Genomic DNA, 26,216 nt, shown 5'->3' with positions numbered 1-26,216 from the left:
CTGTTTGCCCTGCACTAAAACATTAGTAATGGATGGGGCCAGGCTGTCCACTACTTTACTTAAAAGACTTGCTGCACGGCGTACAACCGACCTGGGGGCAAAGAAGAGAGCAGGCCAGATGTTCACAAATCTAAAATATGAGGAATGCATCGGGCCCTGACTGGGTAATCTTTAAAATATACACGGTTGAATCCTCACATCATCATTTGGAGGAAACACTGCCCAGGACATTGAACCTAACAGCTGAAATTTCCCAGACTGCAGGACCATTCAGAATTAGGGAGGGATCCCTCCACCTCATCCCTGCCACCAAGCTGTGACAAAAATATTACTGATGACACTATTGATTTAAAAAGCAAAAAAAGAAAACCTAGTTATTATTTTGATTAGGGAGGGAGGGTGTATAGGAGGAATTAAGAGGATATTCTGATTTTGCATTAACAAGTTCATTACTAAATCTGTCACTAGTACATGTGACCTATTTCTATAACCATTCTAAGTCATGTTTCTTTTGGTGCCTAGATAACCAAATCTCTGGATTAGAGGATTCACTTAGTACTGAATTTTAGAAAGTGCTACAATGAAATACCAGTATTTCTTTTTCATGATAAAGTCATAATGTTGGGGGAAGAAATTCACACTGCTATTTTTATATTACTGAAAAAGTCTTAGAACCTAGGGAGAACAGATTTTTTTTTTTTTTTAAAGTACAGCACATGCAATACATCAGATAATTTTTTTCCCTCAAAAGTAAAAATTCACGTGGAGCTTTTAGATAGAAAAAGTAAAATAAAAATGTAGGTTTGAAACTGGCTGCAATCTTTAGGTATTTCAGGATATCCACAGAAGCTGACTTACAAAAAACATTTATATTTCTTAATTTCAACATAGATGACTAAAAGAAAATTCAGTCAATAACTAATAAAGTTAGTGAAACAAACACTTCCTACTTCTAGAGAAGCTTTCACCCACACACTCTAAGACCAAAAGACATGTTTAACCTTCAGAGTGCAAATAAGCCCACACATTTCAAGCAGCTTGGGTTTTCAAATTCTGTGCATGTTACCTGTTTCCCATGTACCAGAAAAGTAGTAATGTGTGGGGCTATAGAGGAAGAAAATTTCTGGGTAAATGCAGCCCCGTAGCGCACCGCCAACCTGGGTGTGTCAGTGGAAAGCCATAAAAGGGAAAATAGAGTAAATACAACTTCCAGTTCTTCCAAACATAACAGTCAGTATTCTAAATGTTTGCTAGCTAATGATTTATCTGAAATGCATAAAGTGTAATACATAAAGCAAGAACAGATGTGCTTAATCAAAAATAAGACTATAGACCACACTTGAAACTTACTGGCTAAGAAAGTTTACCAGAACTATCACTTATTGGCTTGATGTCTTACTGTACTAAGAATTTACAGTGAAAATTTGAAAGATTTAACTATAGGATTATTATATTATTTCTTCTGAGGAGGAATGGTATATTTATGATAAAAATATAATTGAAATATTCTAAGAGATTGTTTCATCTAATCCTCTTATTTTAGGGATTAGAAACCTGAGGCTCATTGAGGTTAAGGGAGTTTCTTATGACATTCTTGAGACGTTTTTTTTTTTTAAGTGGATAACATATCATTAAAAAATGTGTGCATGTGTATATATATCTATACATACACTTTGACTTTCAATATTTGTTAGATTCAGCTAGTAAAACATTTCTGTAGAATTACATCAAAATGCAGAGGGCCATGCATTTAGGCATTCCTACTCAATTGTGAATTTAAACAACTTTATTTATTTAAACTTTCCTACTTCTTTTTTTTTCAGTCTCTGGGAAGAGACTACCTCTGTAGAACAAATTGGTTATTTTTCATGAAGCAGCTACAATCACTGGGATTCATTCAACTTAAGTGACAAGAGAATAGCCTTCTCAGTATATTATTTTTGCTTATGATTAGATAAATCACTGGTCTCTTTTCATGGCCTTCTATAATAGCAGAACAGGTTGCCTAAATTAAAAAACAGAACTTAAAGCACCTTGCTGGGGCAGAGAAGGTGTAGAGTAGGAAAGAATTCTTAGCATATCATTCCAGTGAATACTCTTCAGGATCAATCCCTACAGTGTCTTTGTTTTCAGAATTTTGGTGGAGGAGGTGCGGGGAGAGACATGCTACATAGGCACATTCTTAGGAAGTGCTGTAACCTTGGAGGTTCAAAGTAAAAATTAGGATGAATAACCATCTTTAAGACTGGTCCATTTTCTTTAGGCTATCGAATATGACAACACAAAAATAAAACGTAACAACAAGGACACTAATACAAACCAAAGTTTTTTGCTGCCAGCTCTTCTATAGACTCTCTCAATGTGATCAGAAACGGTACCTAGACATTGGATAATAGAGTCTTTGTTGAACAAAACTTTTAATTAAATCCATCACATTTATTCCTCTTAAAAGTACTCAAATTTTCACTGTGCTTCACTAGAGTTGATACATCGATTCATTAATGTTCTGAACTGACATATTTAAATATGTAACTCAAATATATAGAGTGTGACTATCTCCAGCACTTGATAGTATTTAGTCTGAGTATATAATTTTGGTACTTTATTTCTTGAAATTCAACTATTTTCCTAATTAATATGCAATCTAAACTTTTAACAATACAAATGCTATTTTAATTTACTGCAGAAAAGAGGAAAAGAGAATATAGTAAAATAATTAGCAATTGAACAAATACTGTAGACTCTAATATATATGACTTTTCATTTATTTGTTCAATAAAACTTTACTGAGGCCTTGTTATGTACATGGGGCTATGATCATTCCAACATATGCTACTGATCAAAAGACACCAGTGGGTTTCATAATTTGGCCACGATTTTGTCCGTAAAATCACAATGTGACAGGAAAGAGCACCAAAAAGAAAACAAAGATAAAGAACAAGATCTTTAACATTTCACTCTAAACTTTTTATAGCCTTTTAACAAATTAGATAAAATTATATTCGGATTCTGTAGATGCATATGATTTTCACTGTTTCACATAAGGTTTTATAGATTTAAAACATTTAATGAATATTATTCTCAAGTTTATAAAAATGGTTTAAAAAGTCATTCCCTTAGCATTTTCATTATAAACTATTTTACATAAATTTTCTTTTATTTAAAAGCACTAAAACTTTTCAATTAAAAAAACAGCCATTCTGAATTCTAGGTTTCTAATGAAATGTTTGATTTTTAAAAATCCTATTGTTTTAGATAAAGTGCAAATTTCAGTGAATGTCCTAAATACAACTGAGATTCTGCTTATACTTACAGTTTTAAGACTAATTAGAAATATACAAGATTCTGTTTGAAATTTGCTAAAAGTTCCTCTGCCTTTAACAAGCTAAGAAATGGAAAATGATTCAATTCACATGTATAATACTCAAGAAGGTTATCTCTTAGCTATAATAAGGCAAAAACTAAGTAGATCTCATTTGAATAAATAACTATGCTCGGTTAATTACCAGAACTATATGTATTATTAATTCCACTGCTGTTTTTCAGTTCTAACCATATCAACACACACCTCTTAACAGAGTACTTTCAAATAAGCCAAAGATTTTTGAATAGCTAGACATTAAGTACTTGAACTGTATTCTGCATTATTCTGTATTGCAAAATGTCAGAAGTGGACCATGGTGGAGAACTTAAAGATTCCTTACAATGGTGACTCCACATGCAAGTGTGAATCTGGGGGATAACTGGGTTTCATCCTTAATGCAGAGTGGACATAGATATAATTACAAATGATTTATTTTTATTAACCATCTTCCGAGCACAATTCTATTAAATGCCATGTTCCATTCCAAATGGCTGCTGCAGATCATGAGGGAGCTAATTTTTTTTTTTTTTTTTTTTTTTTGAGATGGAGTCTCGCTCTGTCACCCAGGCTGGAGTGCAGTGGCGCTATCTTGAGGGAGCTAATTTTTATAGACATAACAATTCGATGTTATTCTTGAAAAATTAGAGAAGATAAAACTGGAAATAGAAACTGTCAATAAATAACTATGGAATTCATCAGAGGTTAACAATCACAGGTACAATCCAAGCTCCAATACTTTTCAGACAATCAGAGAAACAATCAAGCATCACTGCATGAAAGCCAGTTAGGGGTTCATACATCAGTCTCCTCCACTTTAGGGGGTATGAATGAACATTTTCCATTCAAAAGTGAAAAAGAAGGTTTAATGAAGGGGGAAATAACTTGCAACATTTTAGTGGATAGCTTATGCATATTTGATATATGTTCAAGGCTACAGCGGTCCTCTTATTTAAAATGTTCTCTTAGACATGCACTCTTACCTTCCTTTGTGATGAAGTTGGGGCCTTCTCTTTTGAGCAGTATACCCAGCAGGATGGCTTGGCTAGCCAGACAACTGCAATCCTGAAAATATAAATCACAGTGAGGAACTGAAATGAAATGGGTACAGGAGTTACCACAGAGGGTAACTAATCACAAAACCACATGATGCAGAGAAGAAATACTTTACTATGAACTGAGGAAAGATAAACTATCATTGATATAATATAAAGCATAAGATGACATTATACAGCGATTCATACTTACCTTAGATATCTTAGAGATAGAGGGTAGACAAGTGACAAGCTGGATTCCTGGGGTGGTAGGATTTAATAATTAAATTTGCCAGAAAACAAGATAAGTAATGAACAGAAAATATTTTATCTACAAGCAATAATACTGATTTTGCCACTCTCTGAGAGACTTGCCAGGTCATTTAACCACTCCCTTCTTGATTCTTCTTATTGGTAAATGGGAGACCATGTTGCTAGCAAACTGTTGTGAAGAGATAGATGATAGGAGGGGACTTGATTACGAGTGTTTATTACATATTAGGGCACTGTGCTATGTGCTTTATGCCATATTATATCTTATTCATGCTTATTTGGATCTATACAATATCCATCAACAAGAATTGGTCACATCTGGAAGGATATATATTTGCTCTACATGCTCAAATTTGTACGCCCCAAACAAAACGTCACAGTGTTTATTGCTCTACTGGGAGAATTTCGTTTCCTTGAATCAGTACTACACCCTATCCACCCTTACTCTTCTGAAACGTAAGTAACCTTAGGAAAGATAAATATTCATTTGCTAAAATATTTGTATGAATGCAGTGAAAGGACTGCTTTACTCAGTGACAGGACTGACCTAAAGCAAGCATTACACCTAAACACTGGGGCAGGAGACAAGATGGGGGCAGAAAGGAAGAAAGAGGGCTCTGAAAGAGAAATCTGGAGAACCCACAGGCAACTATCATTGACTTCTTTAATGGCTCATACCATACTTGTGTATCCAAGACAAACATATTCACCTGCAATTCTTAAGCATTTTTAAAGATATCTATGCAGATGTTAGACCAAGAGAACAACTTCTCATGATTGTCCTGGGTGTAGACAAGTCATCCACCTCCAGATTAATTGCTACCTTCACTGAGAGGACAAAAAGACATATGGTCTGACTCTGGGAGCCTCTGCCCCAGCAACCGAGGGCCATGTGGGAACTGCATCTGTCTCACATTCAGTTTTTGAAGAATTTCGTGGGTGGGTTTGTCCTTCCATTCACTAATGTTGACATCCGGCTGCTGTCCCAGTTCAGGAGCACTAGGGGTGCTGCTTTGACGTTTGACTTTTGAATGTTTGGGAGGTTCTAGTTCCTCAAAACTCTTAAATTCTGGAAGCCTAGAAAGTAAAAGAAAAGGTTTCATATTTTCTACTTTTCTAATGTAATTTCAAAAAACCCAAAATGAAATAACCCAAAGGGACTTACTCTTCTGTGTCACTGATTCGTAGGAAATCAAGTTGTTCTACTACAGCTCCAGATATTAGGGTCTAAAACGTGATCAAAAAAGGATTAGAAACTCTTAGATACATCAAGCTATACTCTTATGGCCTGTGTGCATACCCTTCTGTAATTAAGTAATACTTCAAAAAATTGCGTAAAAATATATACAGTTCTGAAGTAATTCTTGAACATTCGAAAATCACACAGGTTTCTACACACACACACACACACACACACACACACACACAAACCCCTTAAATAGAATATACACATCAAGTTACAAGTTTATGAGTCATTATAAATAGGTCAACATGAGATGAACTCTCTGTTCTTAGAATTGCAGGCATTTACTTTTAAGCTGGAATTAAAATAATTCAGTAACCATTAAAATGCTAAAAAAAATTACATTTCTGACTGGGGGGCAGTGGTTCATGCCTGTAATCCCAGCACTTTGTGGGGCCAAGGCGGGCGGATCATGAGGTCAAGAGATCAAGACCATCCTGGCCATCCTGGTGAAACCCCAACTCTACTAAAAATACAAAAATCAGCTCGGCGTGGTGGCACGTGCCTGTAGTCCCAACTACTTGGGAGGCTGAGGCAGGAGAATCACTTGAACACAGAAGGTGGAGGTTGTGGTGAGCCGAGATCACACCACTGTACTCTGGCCTGGCGGAGCGAGACTCCGTCTCAAAAAATAAATAAAGTAAAATAAAATATCCAAATTAGAAAACACATAAAATACTAAAATTGTTTTGGGAAAAGATGTGAAATTGCACTTTGGATTCTGCTACTGTAATGTATTTCTGGGTCATCCAATGATAGGATACCGACAAGACTCCATTTTTTTCAGGAACATGAAGGTATTGGTTATCCAGGCCAATGCTTCTCTACATTCTGGCGTATGGCTACCCATATTTGGTCATTTTATTTTCCATTAGTTTCTGATTATAGGCTGAACAAACTAAATGAGTCTGAACTGAAACATTGTTTGTGTTTGTCAGTGGTTCACGGTGAACAGTATGAACAGTATAAATGAATGATAAACCTACAATGATTTTTAACATTATGTGTCACTTCTAATTATCTGATGAATTGTCAGAGAAAATTGAGAAATGTGCTCATAAAAAACAAGGCATAAATTATTACTTAAAAATAAGGCAATATTTATTACATATTTATACAATATTTATAACATATATTATTTTCTCTATTTTCTCACTGTTCATCTCAAATGTGAAGAAACAGGACACTGGGAATGTTGCTTTTGTTGGCTAAATACCCAGAGCAGTAGTGCCTTCTCCTCTAGTGGAAACTCATAAATAAAGTAGATCAACAAATGTCCATTTACAGATGACAGGATGGACATATTAATAGCAATCATAATAAAGTTTCCTTGAGTTTGAGTGAGAAAGGTCGACTATGCAGTTGATCTGCACATTTTTACTAGCCTGGCTATAGACAGGTCACTCTGGAACAGTAAGTTCCCTAAGAGCAGGGTCTGTGCCTAGGCAGGTTCATCGAATGATATTTCCTAATATGTAGGCTAGCATGTATACATCTTGCTATTCAGTTAAATAATTTGTTAGACAAATATTTATTGAAGGCCTACTAGGTACTATGTTAGATATTGAGGATACAGCATGAACAAAATACATAACATTCTTGCCTTCTTGAAACTGTTCTTAAAGGTATGTGTAGCGGATAGACAATAAAAAAGCTATATACACACACACACACAGTCATGCATCGCTTAATGACCAAGATACATTCTGAGAAATGCATCATTAGGCAATCTTGTTGTTGTGTGAACACCCATAGAGTGTACTTACACAAACTGTGGTATAGCCTACTAAGCACTAAGCTATATGGCACAGCCTATTGCTCTTAGGCTACAAACATGTACTGAATACTGTAGGCAACTGTAATATGATGGTAAGTATTTGTGTATCTAAAGATAGAAAAGGTACAGTAAAAATACAATATTAAAATCTTACGAGATCTCCACTGTATACATGGTCCATCATTGACTAAAATGTTGTTATGTGGCATATGACTCTATGTATATAATAATTATAATATATATTATTACTACATATATGTATTTATTATGTCAGATGGTGATAAGTGCAAAGTGGAAATAAGAAAGGTAGGGGATGGGGAGTACCAGGGCAGGGGAGTAGGATGAGGGTTGTTGGCTATTTCATATAGGTGATCAGAAAGGATTTCTCTAATAAAGTAACATGTAATCAGAAACTGAAGAAAGGACTATAGTCAATGATATGGATCTGAGGGAAGAGTGTATGGGGCTGGGAGTGGTAAGTGCAAAGGTCCTGAGGCAGGAGCATGCTTAGTGTCTTTGTGAGCAGTAAGGAGGAAAATGTGGTTGAAATAGAGTAGATGGGGCAGCTGGTAGGAAATGAATTAAGAGATGTAGGTCCAGACCATGGAGAGCACATAGACCATTTGAAGAACAGTGGTTTCCAGTTTCTGTGAGAGAGGAAATCATTGGAGGCTTATGATATATGACATAAACTGCCTATGACCAGGCAGAGCATGAACAGGCTGTCTTATGTCTAGTTGGAATTTAGGAGATGACTGTAAAAACCTAGGTGAGGGATAATGGTAGCTTGGACCATGATAATAGCACTGAAGGTGATGGGAAGTGGTTAGATTCTGGATACAATTTGAGGATAGAGACAACAGGATTTAATAATAAATTGTAACACAGGGTATCAGAGACAAGAGAGAGTCAAGAATTACTTAATTCTTAAAGCTTATAGCTAATGCTGAAACAGAAAAAAATTGTATTTAATAATTTCCATTTTATTAGCCTACTCACCCTTATATTCTAATTTAGCCCATAAAATAAATGTTTACTCTGAGTTAATAGACAAATGCTAAATTCCATTAATAATCTATGGGGCTTTTGATTAAAAAAAATTCAGTTGGTTGTAGAAGCTCCTATATTAGTATTGGAAAAAGCAAACTTAACAACAAATTTGCTAGGCATTAGTATTCTATTTCTCATGGTAATTAAATAATACTGTATGTGTCAAATGCAATATAATATTTAAAACACTCAATTATATCCCACCAGGTCCTTTCCAACAGACCATCCTACCCAAGACTGCATTCCTTCCCATCACTCTCCCAACCTACCTTTGTTTTCTGTTGGGCTTTCCCTTTAGAATTTAAGTCCCATGTGGTCAAAAACCTTGTGTATCATATTCATCACTACATCCCTAGTGCCTACAGTCGGAGCACAATAAATATTTGTTGAATCAATGAGGCAATATTTAAATATTTCCCACAGATAACAGTAGTGAGGAGAGTACTCTGGGGATGCAGAGATGAGTGAACCTTGAGCTGAAAAAGATTACAAACCACAGAGCGAGGCAGGCAGAAGAAACTAGCTAAACATAAAATGAAACAAGAGCTATAGCAAACATTCAAGCAAAATGTCATAGAAGGACAATGAAAGGAGAAATTAATTCCAGTCCCGGAGGCTTCACTAAAGACGAAACATTCACCTAAGCTGTAAAATTAAAGTATGACATAGAAAGAAAAAAAGAAAAGGCAACTCTAAAATACCATCATAGCATGAGGGCATAAAACTCCAATTACATTTAGAGATTTGGAAACCAAGTCTATTTGGGGCATGGAAAGCATGACTAGCAACAAACTGCATGGAGAGATGTCCTGGGTAATGGGGCTGGGAGAAGAGGCTGGGATCCTAGTAATGAGTAAAACTGGATCAGGGGATACGGAAATTTGAAAGGATTTGAAATAAAACCCAAGAGGACCATATAGATGCCATTTTCATTGATTATATTAGTAAAAAAAAAAAGGAGGTTGGAGTGTGGGGAGAATGAGGAACTGTTGTTTATGAGTATAGAGTTTGAGTTTTGCAAGGTGAAAACAGTTCTAGAGATTGTTTGCACAACAAGGTGAATGTAGTTAACACCACTAAACTGGACACTTAAAAATGATTAAGATTGCAAATTATGTTATGTATGTTTTACCACAATTTTTAGAGATAGCAAAGTACATATTTAAATTCAGAAGACCTTCAAAAATATCATTGACATTTTGGGCTACTGATGACTATAAGTCTAGAACAGTTATGTACTTACATTTTGCTTTTGATAAATATTTTTAATTTAAATAAAAGAAGGAAAAAGTAAAAACACAAATGGTGAACTTCCATTTACATTTTTTAAAAAAGGTAAAACTCAGCCAGGCCCAGTGGCTCATGCCTGTAATCCTAGCACTTTGGGAGGCTGAGACGGGTGGATCATGAGGTCAGGAGATCGAGACCATCCTGGCTAACACATCCTGGCTAACATAATATATATAGTAGAGAAACCCCATCTCTACTAAAATACAAAAAATTAGCCGGGTGTGGTGGCACACGCCTGTAGTCCCAGCTACTTGGTAGGCTGAAGAAGGAGAATCGCTTGAACCTAGGAGGTGGAGGTTGCAGTGAGCCAAGATCGCGCCCCTGTGCTCCAGCCTGGGTGACAGAGTGAGACTCTGTTTAAAAAAAAAAAAGTAAAATTATTTGAATCATGACAAAACTACTGACCTCTTTCTCCTATAATTTCTGAAACAACTAAAAATGGGAAAATGAGATAGGTAGTGAAGTAGACATTAAACTCTGCTGCTGAAAAGAAAGTGATGAAAGTTCAGGTGCTTGAGTATAAAAAGTAGTGAACTAGGAATGGGAAACCATGAATTCTATTCCTATCTGCAGTAACTAGTCCTAGGACTACAGACAGTTACTGTCCTACAAAGAGCTCTAGTTCTGTTTGTAAAAGGAGGGGATTAGACGAAATATCTTAAGGTCTTGACCAACTTGAGCTTTGTGTATAAGGATATATAAGCAAAAAGTCTCCCAATTTCAGATGATGCAGGATTAAAAAGGATATCATTCTAACTTTAAAACGCTATGCTGTGCTTGACATTAAAAGAAAATAAAAAGAAAAGGAGAAACCTTCAATTTATTAACTTGAGAGAAAATCACCGCATTTTGCACTGTCTTTATAATTTGTCTATGACTCTTCAAATAAAATGAAAACTTTCCACAACATGGCAGAATATTAAACTTCAAAGTAAAGTAAAATTGTTTTCAACTCAAAGTCATCACAAAACTAAGAATTTGTCAACCTTAGGGGCTAAAACTGATAGCTTATGATATGCCCAAAATAAAAGCTTGAAAGTATTTTAAAATTAAGTCATTTAATCCACTTGAAATGTATTTTGGTGTATGATGTGAGGTGATACTCTAACTTCCTTAATTTTCCCCAAACTATATATTAAATAATCTATACATCCACCATTAATTCATTGTTTCCTTGATCACATATTATTTTAAGTTCTTGTGTGTATACTGGGGTGTTTTTCTGAGTTACCTATCCTCTGCCATCAATTATAGTGAATAAGTACTACACTGTTTCACTGACCTCAATTTTGGTGACCGAATTTTTCATTTAGAATTTCTATTTGATTCTTTTTTAATATACCATTGAAGTTTCTAATAAAATTCTCCAACTTGTTATCTAATTTCTTAAACACAGTGATCGTAGTTATTTTGACGTCTATGTCTGATAACTCTAATATCTGAACCAATGTAGGTGGCTCTCTGTTGTTGATCACTCCTAGCATGCCTGATCATTTTGAATGAAAGACAGACATTGTACATATTTGTAGAAATATTTTGAGGTTCTGGATGTTATCCACTACCCTTTGTGAGGAGTGAACTATTTCTGATTCCCTTTTACTCAAAGGTATAGCTTTTCAAGAGGGTCATCTAAAAGTCTGAAGTATTTACTGAAATCCCTTTCCCTGGTGGGCCCTTAACCATATGAAATTGCCAAAAGCGCTACTCCACTGAAATGACCATGATTATAATGAACTAGTAGACTAATTTAGGAGGTACTCACATTTTTGTAACAGTCTTTTTATCCAAGGATATGGTATAGCCCATCATTTATTCAAATCTTATATTTCTCTTCAAAATTATCTAGGTCTTTTTTCTTTTCCATGTAGGCCCACTTATTTCTTAAAAGGAATAGAAAAATGCCTAGCTACATCCTGGAATGGAAGGGACATTTAAGTATAAAATCAAAAGTAGATTTCTGGTTAATATGACCAAGATATATATTTAACTCCTGTTTTTCCTAAAATCCCTCGAATAATAGTGGAAAAAAATGTTTAAGGTATAAACCCACTAAGGTATAAATCCATTAGGACAAAGAGAACAGGAAAGAGCCTCAGGACCCTGAGACCCAGACACTGCTGGGATTCACGGACATTCCACGTAGGAAGACTGGGTCCAAAAGTTCCTTTCCATTCCCTGAACACTTAGGGAGTTACTATCTGCTTTCAGCTCCCTGATTTTTGAGAGACAAAAGGCTTTTTCTCTGGTTAAAAACACTGTACTCAAGAGTATAAGGCATAGTGGAGAGCAGGAGATACAAGGATTAAACAGTGGATTTGGTTGAAGACTGCATACTTCACAGTGGGATCCCTGGTTTCCTTCCTTCACCCTGCTCTCAGGATATGGAAACAAAGTGTATGTCCTTTGGTCATGATGTTAGAGATGTACTTTCTGGGTAGACTGAAAAGCCTTAGAGAAAAGAATTCCAGATATTGGCATCTGAGGCTTTCTACAACAAAAAAGAGCTTTTGCCATCAGATCACCTTGTAAGTGAATTCATCAAGAATCTTTCTCCTAAACACAGGAAGAAACATAAAAAAAAAAAAAAAAAAAAAAAAAAGCTCAATATCACTAAGCATCAGAGAAATGCAAATCAAAGCCACAATGAGGTTGGGTTCAGTGGCTTATGCCTGTAATCCTAGCACTTCAGGAGGCAGAGGCAGGAGGATCACTTGAGCCCAGGAGTTTGAGACCAGCCTGGGCAACACAGCAAGACCCTGTCTCTACAAAAAACTAAAAAATTAGTCAGGCATGGCGGCATGTACCTGTAGTCCCAGCTACTTGGGAGGCTGAGGTGGGAGGGTCCCTTGAGCTTGGGTGGTTGAGGGAACAGTGAGCTGTGCACTCTACTGCACTCCAGCCTGGGTGACAGAGTGAGACCCTGTCTCACAAACAAACCAAACAAACAAAGAAATACACACAAAAAAAACAACTCACAGTGAGACACCATCTCACACTAGTCAGAATGGCTAGTATTAAAAAGTCAAAAGACAATAGATGCTGGTGAGGCTGTAGAGAAAAGGGAATGCTTATACACTGTTTGGTGGGAATGTCAATTAGTTTAGCCACTGTGGAAAACAGTTTGGAGATTTCTCAGAGAACTTAAAACAGAACTACCATTCAACCCAGCGAATCCTAATACTGGGGCAGTATAAAAAAAAAAAAAAAAAAAAAAAAAGACCACTAGAGCAGGGAGGGAGGAAGGAGGGCAAGGAATGAAAAACTATTGGGAACTGTGCTTAGAACCTGGATGATGAGACCACTTACACCCCAAATCTCAGCATCATGCATATACCCAGGTATATGTATCCCGCTGAATCAAAAACAAAAGCTGAAATAGTAACAAAAGAAAAAGAGAATCTTTGTACCCAAGCACACAGCTTCCTATGAACTTTTTACTTCTTCACTTTTAAAAATTAATAAATAGCTAAAGAATACTGGACATCTGACAAATGCCTCCAACATGAAAGACTGAGGGAAAAACCCCTGAAAGTCATAATGCAGAGGAAAGGAAAATTGAAGAAGAAAAAAAAACCTCTAGGTTATATCCTCAGAAAAGATAAAATATGACATCCATGAAATATCCATAGGACGGGATACTACGAAAAATGAAAATTTAAAACATGATAGCCAACATGCAAAACTCAATAGAAGAACTGCAATATAAAAATCAAAGAAATTGCCTCAGGAGGCGTTACAAAAAGACAAAGCAACAGAAAATAAAGGAAAAAAGATAAATGCCTAGGTGAAAATCAAGTATGCAAAATACAATCACCAGTGAATGAGTATGCAAACATGCCATTTATAACACTATATAGGTCTTTCTTTATAAACTTTCCTCTTTCTTATTTAATATTGAGCACCTACTATGTGAAAGACCCCATGGAATAATCATTATTATTTTACAGAAATAAATTATATAAGCCTATATAATAGACCGCAATCTTAGTAGTTAAAGGTCACGAAAGCATGTTGAAGAATAGAAGTATGTTTGCGTCTGGATGATTCTGTAGAGCTGCCCTTAAAGTCTGGTAAGACCTCAAAGCCCAGTAACCCTGAAAGAAGGAAGGATATTCCAGGCAGAGAAAATGGTGTGAGCAGAGGGACAGAACCCCACAAAATTCAAGACACAGTAATTATTGTATTGGCTGAAGCACAAAGAGTGTTTAGGAGGAGAGAACTGTGGACAGAGAGGCTGTTATGACCAGCAGTGAACCAAAGAATGTTTCTGTAATTTAGGAGCTGTGAAGATAATGCTGTGAAGTTCTGAACAGAACAAGGTTTATTCCCAGGTTGGATGTTAGTATAAAGCAGGAAAAAGAGCACCGGACCAACAGTCAGCCAGTCTGCCCCTAAAAGCCCAAGGTTATAAAGCAGGTCACTTCACCACTATGGACCTAGCTTTTAGAGATGAGCTACTGAAGTTAAAATTCTGCACAGGAAATCGCTGCAAGTGTTTAAGCATCTGACTTCGTGGTATCAGATAAACTGGAAAGGTGACAATAGGAATAGGAAGATAGGTAGAGAATAAAACCTTAAGACAAAAACCTTAAATAGAACATATATTAAGAAACATAGCTGTATTATAGATTAACTGTCCTGAAAATAGAAGCATACTGAAAATCAGAAGGCTACCTGTAGACGATCCACATGAACTTTGACTCCTCCAATTATTCCTTTTTTAAGGGCTGCCAGCATATCTAATATGGGGTTGAACCGGCTACCTCTAAAAAATATAAATAAACAAAATGTACAGATTAACATCAGAATGGTGAATTAATAATCTAATACTAAGTGCCCCTTATATATACAAAGTATTCTACCACCTACTAAGAAGTATACAAAAAAATCCAAGGAGGCCTTTCTTCCCAAGGGCTCACTGCGTTCATGGCAGTGAGACACTTGCACCTTACTTCTTGTATCAACCTACCTTATATTGTCTTCCCGGATGAGAACAAGGAAAAGTGGACGTCCGTGCATTTTCCAATATTGTTTAATGAACTGCAGTGCATTCTGTCAAAACAGAATGACACAGTATCTGAGACGAACAGGATGCTCAACCATGAGTGCCAAAGAGCCAACAAAATTCTTATGTAGCAAGACAGTTCACAATCCAACCCTGAATAACTTAGACTACTTAGGTGTAGAAGTGCTCTAGCAGGTTCTCTGGGTACATGCAAGTTACCCTGAACACCACTTGGAGTTCAATGATTTCAAACTTCATTCTTAAAAGTAATCACATTACATTTGTTTTAATGGTTTTTTCCCCCTCTTTTAAAAAATTTTAATCTATTTATCTGTTTATTTATTTAGAGACTGCCAAGGCTGGTCTAGAATTCCTGGGCTCAAGTGATCTACCTGCCTCAGCCTCCCAAAGTGCTGGGATTACAGGTATGAGCCAACGTGCTTGGCCTCCTTTTTTTAAAAAGCCTAAAATGTACAGTTCAAGAATGGCCTCAGGGGGAACAATCATGCCAGCCATTCAGAAGATTAACTCACTTCATATTACTAGGGATTTATATTACAGCAGGTGGAGAAGACTGGACTGAATTTATACAGACCATTAGCAATGTAGAGGGAGTTCTTTATTTGACTAATTATCTATCTATCTATCTATCTATCTATCTATCTGTCAATCAATCAGTCATCTCAAAGACTTAAATATAATCATCATCATCACATCAAAAACTTATATAATACTTCACCATATGCCAGGCACTATTCTTAGTACCTTAAATATATTAACTCATTTAATCCTCAGAACACCCCTTAATTATTATTCAGTTTTACAGATAGGAAAACGAGGCACAGAGGAGTTAAGTAACTTGCCCAAGAACACACAGCTGGCAAGTGGCATAGCCAAGATTTTAACAAATGCAGTCTGCCTCCAGATTTCATGCTTTAAATCATGATTCTAACCTTCTCTGCTCTGTAAGTAGAAAAGGGAGTGAAGTTATGAGTTAGTTGAGGTTTTACTGGATATTCTTCATGAATAAAATTATTTTGCTAATTTACCTTTTGTTCAAAAAGAGATAAACTGTCATATGAACATATTTTTCAAAATAGGTCCCCCTGTTTTTCTGAATTGTATCTTTTCATTTCATTTGTAGAAAGGCACAATGAGCAGTCATACAACTGTATATAAGACAGAGGTCATCATTATGCCAATGCTGCAAGTAATTTACACTCTCCAAAGCTATGCAGGTGGTTTTACTGTCATGCTTTACACTGTGTTAACCTAGTATCACAGATATCTGGGAGTACTCAATATAGTAACATATGATAAAATCAGTGGAAACAAAGTCATTCCATTTTTAAGAAAGGTGTTCCGAAGCTACCTTTATGTCATCTATCAGCAGGAAAACATCCTGAGACATGTAGAAATCACTTAGGTCGAAAATAATCGGGTAACAAACCACAGTCTTTCCTAAAATGCGATAAATCTGTAAGGGAAAAAGTTTTAAAACAAATAACTAAAGAACATACCAAAGGCAAAGGTGCAGTACTATAAGTCTCAATAAAAATAAAAACTGATGTTTAATTCTGAATAAGCACATAAATTAATAGCTTGTGACATCCATATAATATTTAAAAATTTTAGTTTCTTGATTGAATCAGTATACTAATAAACTTAAAGCAGTCTACCTCAAATATGATAGAAAAAGTCTGTGAGTAAATATCATTATAATTAGATATTTTACAAAGCTTAGATAAGACTTCCAGGATATTATGCAAAATAAGATTTACTAGCAGAAAATAATACTTCAGATAAGTAGTCTGAGTACATAATGAAAATGAAAAAGGATGCATAGCAGGTCAAACACCATTTCAGTATGTGGTATTAGAATCCAAAAACTACTTTTTGAGGACATTTCATGAGTACCTTTGATGTACCGAGGCAGCCAATGGGCCTATCTGGCCTTCCAGAGAGTCCTAACTTTTCGTTGATACCAAGGTGGAAATAAGCCTGTAAGACACAAGTTTGTAAGTTAGAGTCAGGTAAGAATCCATGTCACTTTCTTGCCCCTGAGTATTGCCCTGTTAATTTTTGATCTTTCCAGAGAGAAAGAAGCTAGGGAACCCTAATCCAAAAACTTGTAGGAAGACAAGCTAGCCAAAGATGTTAGCTTAGATTTTGGATTACTGAGAGATTTGAGAGCAAAACTTTTGCAGATCTACTTAGCAACATTCTTAAATTTGATATTGTTCTTACACTGCTATAAATGTACAACGTGCATGGCTCTGATTCGTAAAAGAACACAAAGAGGCTAAGGCTTCCTGTATCATTAAAAAAATCTAATTGTTTAACATTTTAAAAACTAGGCCCATAATCTCCTACTAAATTTCCACCTTCAAGTATTTCCCACCAAAATGAAAATGTCTTCATTAATTTTTTCTGATTATATACATTTTATGAAATATTCAAACCATACACTCAAAGTGAATGTTCCTGTTTATTTTCACAATCCCTTTTGCAACAACTATTTCTCTGGTATATGTTGAAAGGAGTATAGTTTATTGTATGATCCCTAAGGGGCACCAAGAGTATAGATAGGGTTAAAGACTCTTAAAAGTACATCAATAAATATATACTCATATTATACATATGTCAATATGTGTGTATATTTCCATAAATGGGTTCATATAACATATATTCTGCGTCCCATTTTTTAAACTTAATATTGTGGTATTCCAGTTTCAAGATGTTAAAATGGGCCAGGTGCGGTGGCTAGCGCCTGTAATCCCAGCATTTTGGGAGGCTGAGGTGGGCAGATCACGAGGTCAGGAGATCGAGACCACCCTGGCTAACACGGTGAAACCCGGTCTCTACTAAAAATATAAAAAATTAGCTGGGCATGGCGGCGGGTGCCTAGTAGTCCCAGCTACTAGGGAGGCTGAGGCAGGAGAATGGCGTGAACCCAGGAGCTGGAGCTTGCACTGAGCTGAGATCGTGCCACTGCACTCCAGCCTGGGCGACAGAGCAAGACTCCGTCTCAAACAAACAAACAAACAAACAAGATGTTAAAATGAGTCTATACTTTTTCTGTACATTTCTATGTTGAAATGATTGAAGAAATATTAAAATTGAGGGGGAAAGCTGGCCACAGTGGCTCATGCCTGTAATCCCAGCACTTTGGGAGGCCGAGGTGGGTGGATCACCTGAGGTCAGGAGTTCAAGACCTGCCTGGCTGACATGGTGAAACCCAGTCTCTACTAATAATACAAAAATTAGCTGGGCGTGGTAGCACACGCCTATAATCCTAGCTACTAGGGAGGCTGAGGCAGAAGAATTGTCTGAACCCAGGAGGCAGAGGTTGCAGTGAACCGAGATGGTGCCACTGCACTCCAGTCTGGGTGACAAGAGTGAAACTCCATCTCAAAAATAAATACATAAATAAAAACTGAGGGGGAAAAGTCTGCAGAAGTATTACAAAATAGGGAAGGGTGACACAGTGGAACAGAAACTTCTAGAATTTCTAGAAGGTTAAAAACAGTCTTGGAATGAATTAAGAGTTAATCAGTGTCAGAGCAGAGCACTTAATCTAATCAAGAAGCCCCTTTACCTTTTTTAACTCCTATCTCCTGATAAAGGTAGCTCCCATTTTTTTTGTTATTTTAAAAATAATTCAATAAACATCTTTGGACAGTGTGTCATTATATCTGCAGGATGATTTCCTAGACTTGCTGGATCAAAGAGAATACATTATCTTTGAAATATAATGTGAGGTTGGTCACCCTCTAGAAATAATGTACCAATTTATACTGGTATTAACTGCGTACAGGCCTTGCCACCTTCTTGGGTCAAAATAATATTTTGTTTTTTCTTTTAAACTACTATATTAAAATATTTTGTGGTTCAGCATTTTCTAATATATTTAATGACTATTTGTATGTTTTGTAACTTTTTTCATTTGTTCCCTTTTCTATGGGGGAATTTGGCATCCTTTTTTGTTTTCAGAAATCTTGGTATATTAAGAGTATTGCCCCTTAAATCAAATACTTTGCCCAGTTTGCTCCTCTTCAGTGTTGTTATGAAATGTGAGAATGACTGCACAGTAGGTGGAATCTTATTTCAACATGTGGTATTTCAATATAAACATTTTTCTACTAGGAAATTTCACAAGCACCTTTGATATGCCAGGCTGTTTGCTATATTTAGTTATACAGTATTTGTCAATCATTTCCTCAATGGCTTTTTGGCATTGGTATCATTCTAAAAATGGACTTCCCCTCCCAACAGCTAAAACACATTCTCCTATTTTTTATTCTAGTGCTTTTATATTTAAAAAATTTTAAAAGTTTTCAATTTTTGATCTGTCTGCAATTTATTTTTACATTTAATGAGAGAAATAAATCTAACCGATATTTTCCTAAATGGAAAATTAAACCAACTATCTCTACACAATCTAGTGATTGTGATTTGGACCGATTTCACATAATAACTTCATTGTATACAAAATTAGTGGTGTTGCCAGAGCTCTCTGTTCACTGACATAGTGCACACATCTATGTGAGAGTTGGGTTTGTATCTCTTTCTCCTTTCGACTTGTACATTCCTGTAGAACAGCAGCCCAAGTTGGCACTGTGCCTAGTATGTAGCTGGTGCTCAGGAAATACTTGATAGATGAATGAGGGAGCAACTGAATATTCTCCTGAGCCACACGTGCTGTGAATATTGATTCTGGAATAGCAGTGATTTTAGACAAAGTCAACTGGCCAGAAACGGTGCTTTATAAGCATTATGTTGATAGCTGCAGTGAAACCACAGCACATAACACTAGATGCAGCACCCTTTACCTCATATATTAATAGTTTCAAATTTTCAGAAATAAATGTATAGTAAAATGTGTTGATCTAGGTGGGTTTCCTTTAAATACTACTCTTTGTTACAGTAAAAGGATTCTCCTTAACTTTCTGAACCATGGTACGGCAGGTCTGTGACTATTTAGTGCTCCCCACATTCCAGGGTGCATATAACACTGCCCCCATGTTGTACACATTCATAACATTTAGTGCACCGAAAGACATAGTAGTGACCAAACTACCCAGAGATACAGAAGTACTTCATACTAGGTCTGTACCATAGAGCAGATTTCTGTATTCCGATCCCCATGAAGCAAATCACACTACAGTCATCACATCATGAATATTAACCACATGCTGTGTAAAAACTCTGCTCTCAGCTGTCTGCCTTCACATCCTCTTCAGTGGGCTGAGGGAGGGAGTGGCTTCTCAGAAGAAAGGGAGCAACCGCTAGCATAAGAATATGTGCATCAGCTAAGATTTGAGGGAACACCTTTACTTTGAAAAGGCAGACTTATAAGGAGCAGAATACTAGGCAATATATCTTAAGAGGATGAATTCCAAAGAGTAGCTACTTAGGAACACAGACGCTACAGCTACAACCAAAAAACAATCTTCCATCTCAACACATGCACAGGAAGGTCGGCTCTTGCTCACAAGTCTGTCTTTTTAGCCACACGACACCAAAATTGCAAGTCATTTGTTAACACCATCTTTAAAACAAGATATAAAATAAGCCAGGAACTGTTTTAAGTCTTCACTTGCTCTGTAACAGAAGGCCTTCTACTGCCTCTGATTCCACAAGCACTTTGTATGAACATCTATTATAACAGTTATCAAAGTGAACCGTAATTCACTGTTTTTTTTCTGTCAAACCAGTAAACTCAGAGGTCACTGAGAACAGGGACAAAGTCATTTCATCTGAGTGTCCTACACAGTGCTCTGCATATAGCATGTGTTTGTTGCTGAATGAATGAATATCACATTCAAGTTATTTGCTCTCCATGTTAGCCTTTTAAATCTTGATTGCATGTTGTCTGGTAGGATATAAACTCACCTACTATTAAAATAAGTTGCTAATATTAATTAGACTAGAAAAAACAGATTTGGGTTAATTTGTTTTAAGAGTATGTTTATCAAAGAATAAGCTTTGTTGGCGTTCTCTAGAGCTTTCAGCAGGAGAGCATAAAAGTGTATTAGCAGCCGACAGCCTGCAGCTAAATACTAAGAGCACAGCGTGGGAGCCTTAGATTTTGGCATCCTTCCCTCTCCTTCCATGTTGCTTCCAATCCTTGCCTTGTAACATTATGTACATCTGGGTACGAGTTTAAATTGTTACCTACTCTAGGGATCCTTGTATTTTCAGCTTTATCTCTTGGCAGGGTGGCGGTGGTTAAATTTATTAGAGAAGGTGTAAGGACTCTCCAAGAGCTGGTGCTCTTGGCGACCTGACACCCAGGTTCTGGTTTGTGTTGCCTAATGTCAAGATCCAGCCCTGATACCAGAGTCCTGCATTTTCTCATGTAATATGTACCTTTCTTCTCTAAGCCTTCATTTTTGTGTCATAGCAACAAGACTTTGACTACAACCATTTATGTTAAGCTAATAAACTTAATCATGTCCTCTTGAGATATACTGTTATAAAGACTTCTACTACACACTGAGCAGTTTGTTCTTATGTTGTTTTTAACAATTACTAAATAAAAATGGCAGTTTATAAATAAGTAGTCGGTGGGAGTCAACAATATCCTGTCTCTAATGATCAAGAATATTCACGAGCATAGGCAATAACAGATCCATCTACAGAGCAGTGCATGCAAAAGGCCTCAAACGTTACCTTTTAATTCCATCCCAAATACGTATGGAACTACATCAATGATACATACAGATGTTACTTTTACTTTATAATTGCTTTGAGACCCAGCAAACCAAAGGGGCTGAAATTACTTCAGATACCAAACAGGAAGGCAAGAGAAAAAAGGAAAGTAGTAAATATCAAAAATATTTAGGTATGAGAAGGTTTTCTTTTAAACAAACCTCACATCTAAATATTTTTTGATAATCAAAGACAAAAAAATCAAAGATAAAAGGAAAAAATCAAATCAAAATGTAAAAATACGTTTTGATAAAAGAGAAAAAATCAAATCAAAATGTAAGATAATTTTATTTCTATTAAAATTAAGACTAACTTGTTGTTTAACTGCTCATCCTAGGTTAGCAATAGAGTTCAGAAAGAAGTAGAAATCAACAAGACCTATAAACATAATGTATACACACACACACAGAGCGCAAAGTTTTTTTAGTAACAATGTCCACTAAAGTGGAATTCTCAATTTAATTAGAAGCTTTTGGATTACTGGTCTTATATCAGAATCAGATTTTAACTGTGTGACTTGTCTGTAAACTAAGTCCAGTCATCAAGCTCTAGTACCTCTACAAAGTAAGGAAAGTAAAAGGCAGAATCACTTACTTTCACAAGCTCTTGCTGAGGCCATATCTGAATGGGTTCTACTTGTTGAGGAGTTTGAGTCTGAATACCATATGTGTTCAGAAAAACTTGAAGTCTAAAGATCATAGGGAAAAAAAGAGATGTTTTTAGAAAACACATTTACAGTTTAGGAAGCAGTGAAGGAGGAGGATAAAAGGGAACATGCTAACTTGGAGGGCATTATTAATTTGTTAGTATTAGCAATTTGCCATCTGCACTAGACTTCAGAGGCCCTTATGGATCCTCCACGAAGCATCAGATGGAAACATGAGGGGCTGGCAGGGAGGGTAAGCACTGATTTTGGTAATCCCATGTGTTTGCACGAATTTCTCAAAACTACAACCCAGGCAACACTGGCACTGGTCACAGTCTTTAATATTCACAACTAAAACAAAATTATTTTTAAACATGAAAAGAATAATATGTTGGCCATTTAAAGTGACATTAATGATATCCCTGAAAGCCTGTAAAGGAGTTTCTGAAGTTAATATCTTCTACCATACTCGATATTGTAAACATAAAGCAATCATTTCCTCTTCCCTCCCCACAAAAAAACACACCACCCACTTGGATTTCATACCTTTGGCTTTCTGCTATAAGTGCCACATGAACTACCAAATCATTTTCCAGTGGGCCCTGTAATGTAGAATAAGGGAGGGGGAAAACATTTTAAAAGATCTGGTCATCATCAGCTACAATGAGAATCAAGGACAATATTAACCATCTCTAAGCAGTTCATTAAAATGATGGGCACTAGCTGGCTCTCAGCGGCCACCTTTCTTTCCTTGCTCGCCACTGCCTACTAATCAATTTGATGGTGTAGACAAAGTAATGGAACACCAAGGAATGGAAAGCCGTAAACCTCATCACTACCACAGGGGCTAGCCTGTCAGGGCTATTTTGAATGATGCATAAGAGTAGTTTGGGGACCGAGAGTCATTTTCCATCATTTAACTCTAAAGGGAAGAGGAGGAACTAAAAATAAAAACCCAATTTATGTATTCTCTGTAAAAAAAAAAAAAAGACCGTGAGTTAAAATTGTTCATCTGACATCTTAACCACATATGAGGTTATTCCCTTTCTTGTTAGCCAATTTTCCTTTGGCACCTTCTACATCTAAATAGCTTTATTCTAATAGATAATTCTTATAATAGATCATGAACTACCCAGTTGACTATTAATTAACATTATGTTCATTAAATACAAGCTGTTGGACTTAATAGTTCTAATCAAAGGTAGTGTTGGATATTTGCTACTCATTTTTTGTGTGATAAAGATTCACTATAACATGTATTCTACATGTTAAATTGAACCCAATTTTGGAACCTGTATATAATTAACAGAGAACATTAAGAAGCACCAATAAATTGTAGTATTAGGGAGCTCTGAAAATACTGATCAAACATAACTCTTTTATAGTAATGAATCCAACAGTCCCAATAATATGCTGTAAAACATTTGATTTATCATCAATCAGTTCCTCTCTATGGTATTCAATATGCCACTGAAATTTATGTGTGATGGAAGGCAAGAAACACCGGCATACATATATCAGCAGTAAATACCATACAATCAAAGGGATGGTTCCCAGAATCATCGTGAAAGTGCCATTTCAGGCAGACTTTCATTTGATTTAAATGAATGTGTAAGAGAAAATGTGATTCAACAATCCAACAAAAACAAATACCCATTTAAAATTTTATAAATTCTGTTTTTACTTGATAAAGACCTTACAATTAAATGTTTCTCAAAAGGATGAGAAAAAACTTAAGTTTTCAAAGCCTCATCAAGATTTCTAACACCAAATGAAAAAATTAAGCTCTCTTTCTCTTGGATGAGATCTAGTATTTACTGCTTTAAAAGGAAGAGTAACCTTAGAATAGGCCATTATGCACAATCTTCAGGACAGTTATGGGATTCTTAAATAAAAAGCAAATGAAAACATACTAGAATACAGATGATATTTCAATAACAATAAATAAGGCAACTTATAGATTGTAATTGGCAAACTGGAATCTTCTTTTTGAATCATAGGTCTGTTTAGGATATTGTTTCCACTTGTGTAACAGAGTACTCAGATCTAAAATGGTCACTATACATGTTGAATCATACTGAGCATCTAGTTAGGGCACTATTAGAGGGCTGAAGAGCTCTTTCATTGTAAAAACTAAGCATTTCAGATAGTCTGGTTCACAAACCATCTACCACAATGAGCTTGGACTTAGAACTGCAGCCCAAGTGGGACCCTTTGCCCCATTCACCACTGAGAGAAAGAATTCAACTCGGACAGCCCCACTCCTAAAACTCTTCCTTTCACTGCCAAAGTTGAAACCATCTGTTCTGTTTTTACCATTTTCCTCAAACCACCACCATTGGTTTGTTTGTTTGTTTGTTTGTTTCAGACAGGTTTTCACTCTGTTGCCCAGGCTGGATTGTAGTGGTGTGATCCTGGCTCACTGCAGCCTAGACCTCCTGGGCTCAGGTGATCCTCCTGCCTCAGCCTCCCAAGTAGCTGGGACTACAGGTGAGCACCACCACACCTGACTAATTTTTATATATATTTTTTAGAGACAGATTTCACCGTATTGCCAAGGCTGTTCCTGAACTTCTGGGCTCAAGCGATCTGCCCACATTGACCTCCCAAAGCGTTGGGATTAGAGGTGTGAGCCACTGCATCCAGCAAACCACCACCATTGTTGTTCAAAACCCATGAAGTCTCTTTGACAATTTCCTAATAGTAATTAATACCTTCTTTTCTGAATGGCATTTTTCCTAATAATATTGTAATACTTTCTGCTCATAGGTCACAGACAAACACACACACACACACACACATATATACACATACTCAAGCCCTGTGTGGTACTAGTAATCTTCATTTTACAGACATTTGTTGACTCATTCATCTGACCAAGAGGACACTAATCCACAAGACTCCATGTTAGAATATGAATATGATCCAATATCTCTCCTTGAGGAGTTCAGTCTACTAGGAGAGATGGATAACAGATACGTTTTCACACACGTGTTTACTATCACATAAAAGTATTTTACTGGTATCTTTCTTTGGCAGATCTACCTCATTAAAAAAAAAGTGACTGTAGGACATGACATTCTGTGGATATACCATACTTTATTTTTAAAATGTTTATGTTGATGGACATTTAAATGGTTTCCAATTTTTCATTTCTACAGAGAATATAATAATTGTCCCTATCTCAGAAATCTGCTGAAGATTTAGGGAGAGAACAAAGTGCTAAGCACAGTATTTCACACAAAAACACTCAACAAAGGGCACTAATTCTTGCTGTAGTTGCACATTTGCTTATTGTTATCTTCACACCTATCCTTGGACAGCTGCTGCCCTCCTCCTTGTCTAGATTTGCTATAATGCCTATGTTGCCCTAGATCCCATTGGCTTCCACCATTCTAAGACATTTGGATTATCCATCATCCTATTTTTTTATATGGCTAGTTCTTCCCCAAATGATTCTGAACGTCTTTTTAAAGACATCCTCAGGCGACTTAACACCTTCTTTAATGCTATGGTCTGAATGTGTATGTTCCTCCTGAAATTCAGGTTGAAATTTTAACCCCAAGGTGATGGTATTGGCAAGGGATAAGGGGCTGGGGAATGGAGAGGGGTGCTTTGGGAGGTAATTAGGTCATGAGGGCAGAACCCTCATGAGCATGACTGGTATCCTTATAAAACAGGCCCTGCACCCTTTCCATCATGTGAGGACACAGGGAGAAGGCACCATTTATGAACCAGAGAGCAGGCCCACACCAGACACTCAATCTACCAGCACCAAGGTCTTGGATCACCCAGCTTTTAGAACTGCGAGAAATAAATTTCT

The 26,216-nt window shown here is 36.4% G+C and overlaps 1 protein-coding gene across 3 annotated transcripts in view; it reads right to left on the bottom strand.

Moving 5' to 3' along the window:
* The window catches only part of PHKB (phosphorylase kinase regulatory subunit beta), a 227,564-nt gene that overhangs the window by 27,840 nt on the left and 173,508 nt on the right, over positions 1 to 26,216 (bottom strand). For 2 of the 3 annotated variants that reach the window (XM_025371409.1, XM_025371407.1), the window contains 11 exons: positions 22,940 to 22,995; positions 22,342 to 22,435; positions 16,951 to 17,034; positions 16,406 to 16,510; positions 14,998 to 15,080; positions 14,703 to 14,793; positions 5,834 to 5,895; positions 5,583 to 5,745; positions 4,345 to 4,426; positions 2,321 to 2,378; positions 1 to 91 (listed from right to left, as the gene is read on the bottom strand). In XM_025371409.1, the coding sequence (XP_025227194.1) occupies positions 1 to 91; positions 2,321 to 2,378; positions 4,345 to 4,426; positions 5,583 to 5,745; positions 5,834 to 5,895; positions 14,703 to 14,793; positions 14,998 to 15,080; positions 16,406 to 16,510; positions 16,951 to 17,034; positions 22,342 to 22,435; positions 22,940 to 22,995 (969 nt within the window). Of the gene's footprint in view, positions 92 to 1,066; positions 1,158 to 2,320; positions 2,379 to 4,344; positions 4,427 to 5,582; positions 5,746 to 5,833; positions 5,896 to 14,702; positions 14,794 to 14,997; positions 15,081 to 16,405; positions 16,511 to 16,950; positions 17,035 to 22,341; positions 22,436 to 22,939; positions 22,996 to 26,216 lie in introns of all 3 variants that reach the window. The other variant, XM_025371408.1, reaches the window with a different exon arrangement.

The sequence above is a fragment of the Theropithecus gelada genome, chromosome 20 (assembly GCF_003255815.1).
Source record: "Theropithecus gelada isolate Dixy chromosome 20, Tgel_1.0, whole genome shotgun sequence".
Lineage (NCBI taxonomy): Eukaryota > Metazoa > Chordata > Mammalia > Primates > Cercopithecidae > Theropithecus > Theropithecus gelada.
Note: the sequence above shows the minus strand (reverse complement) of the source record. Positions and strands in the feature narration are given on the sequence as shown.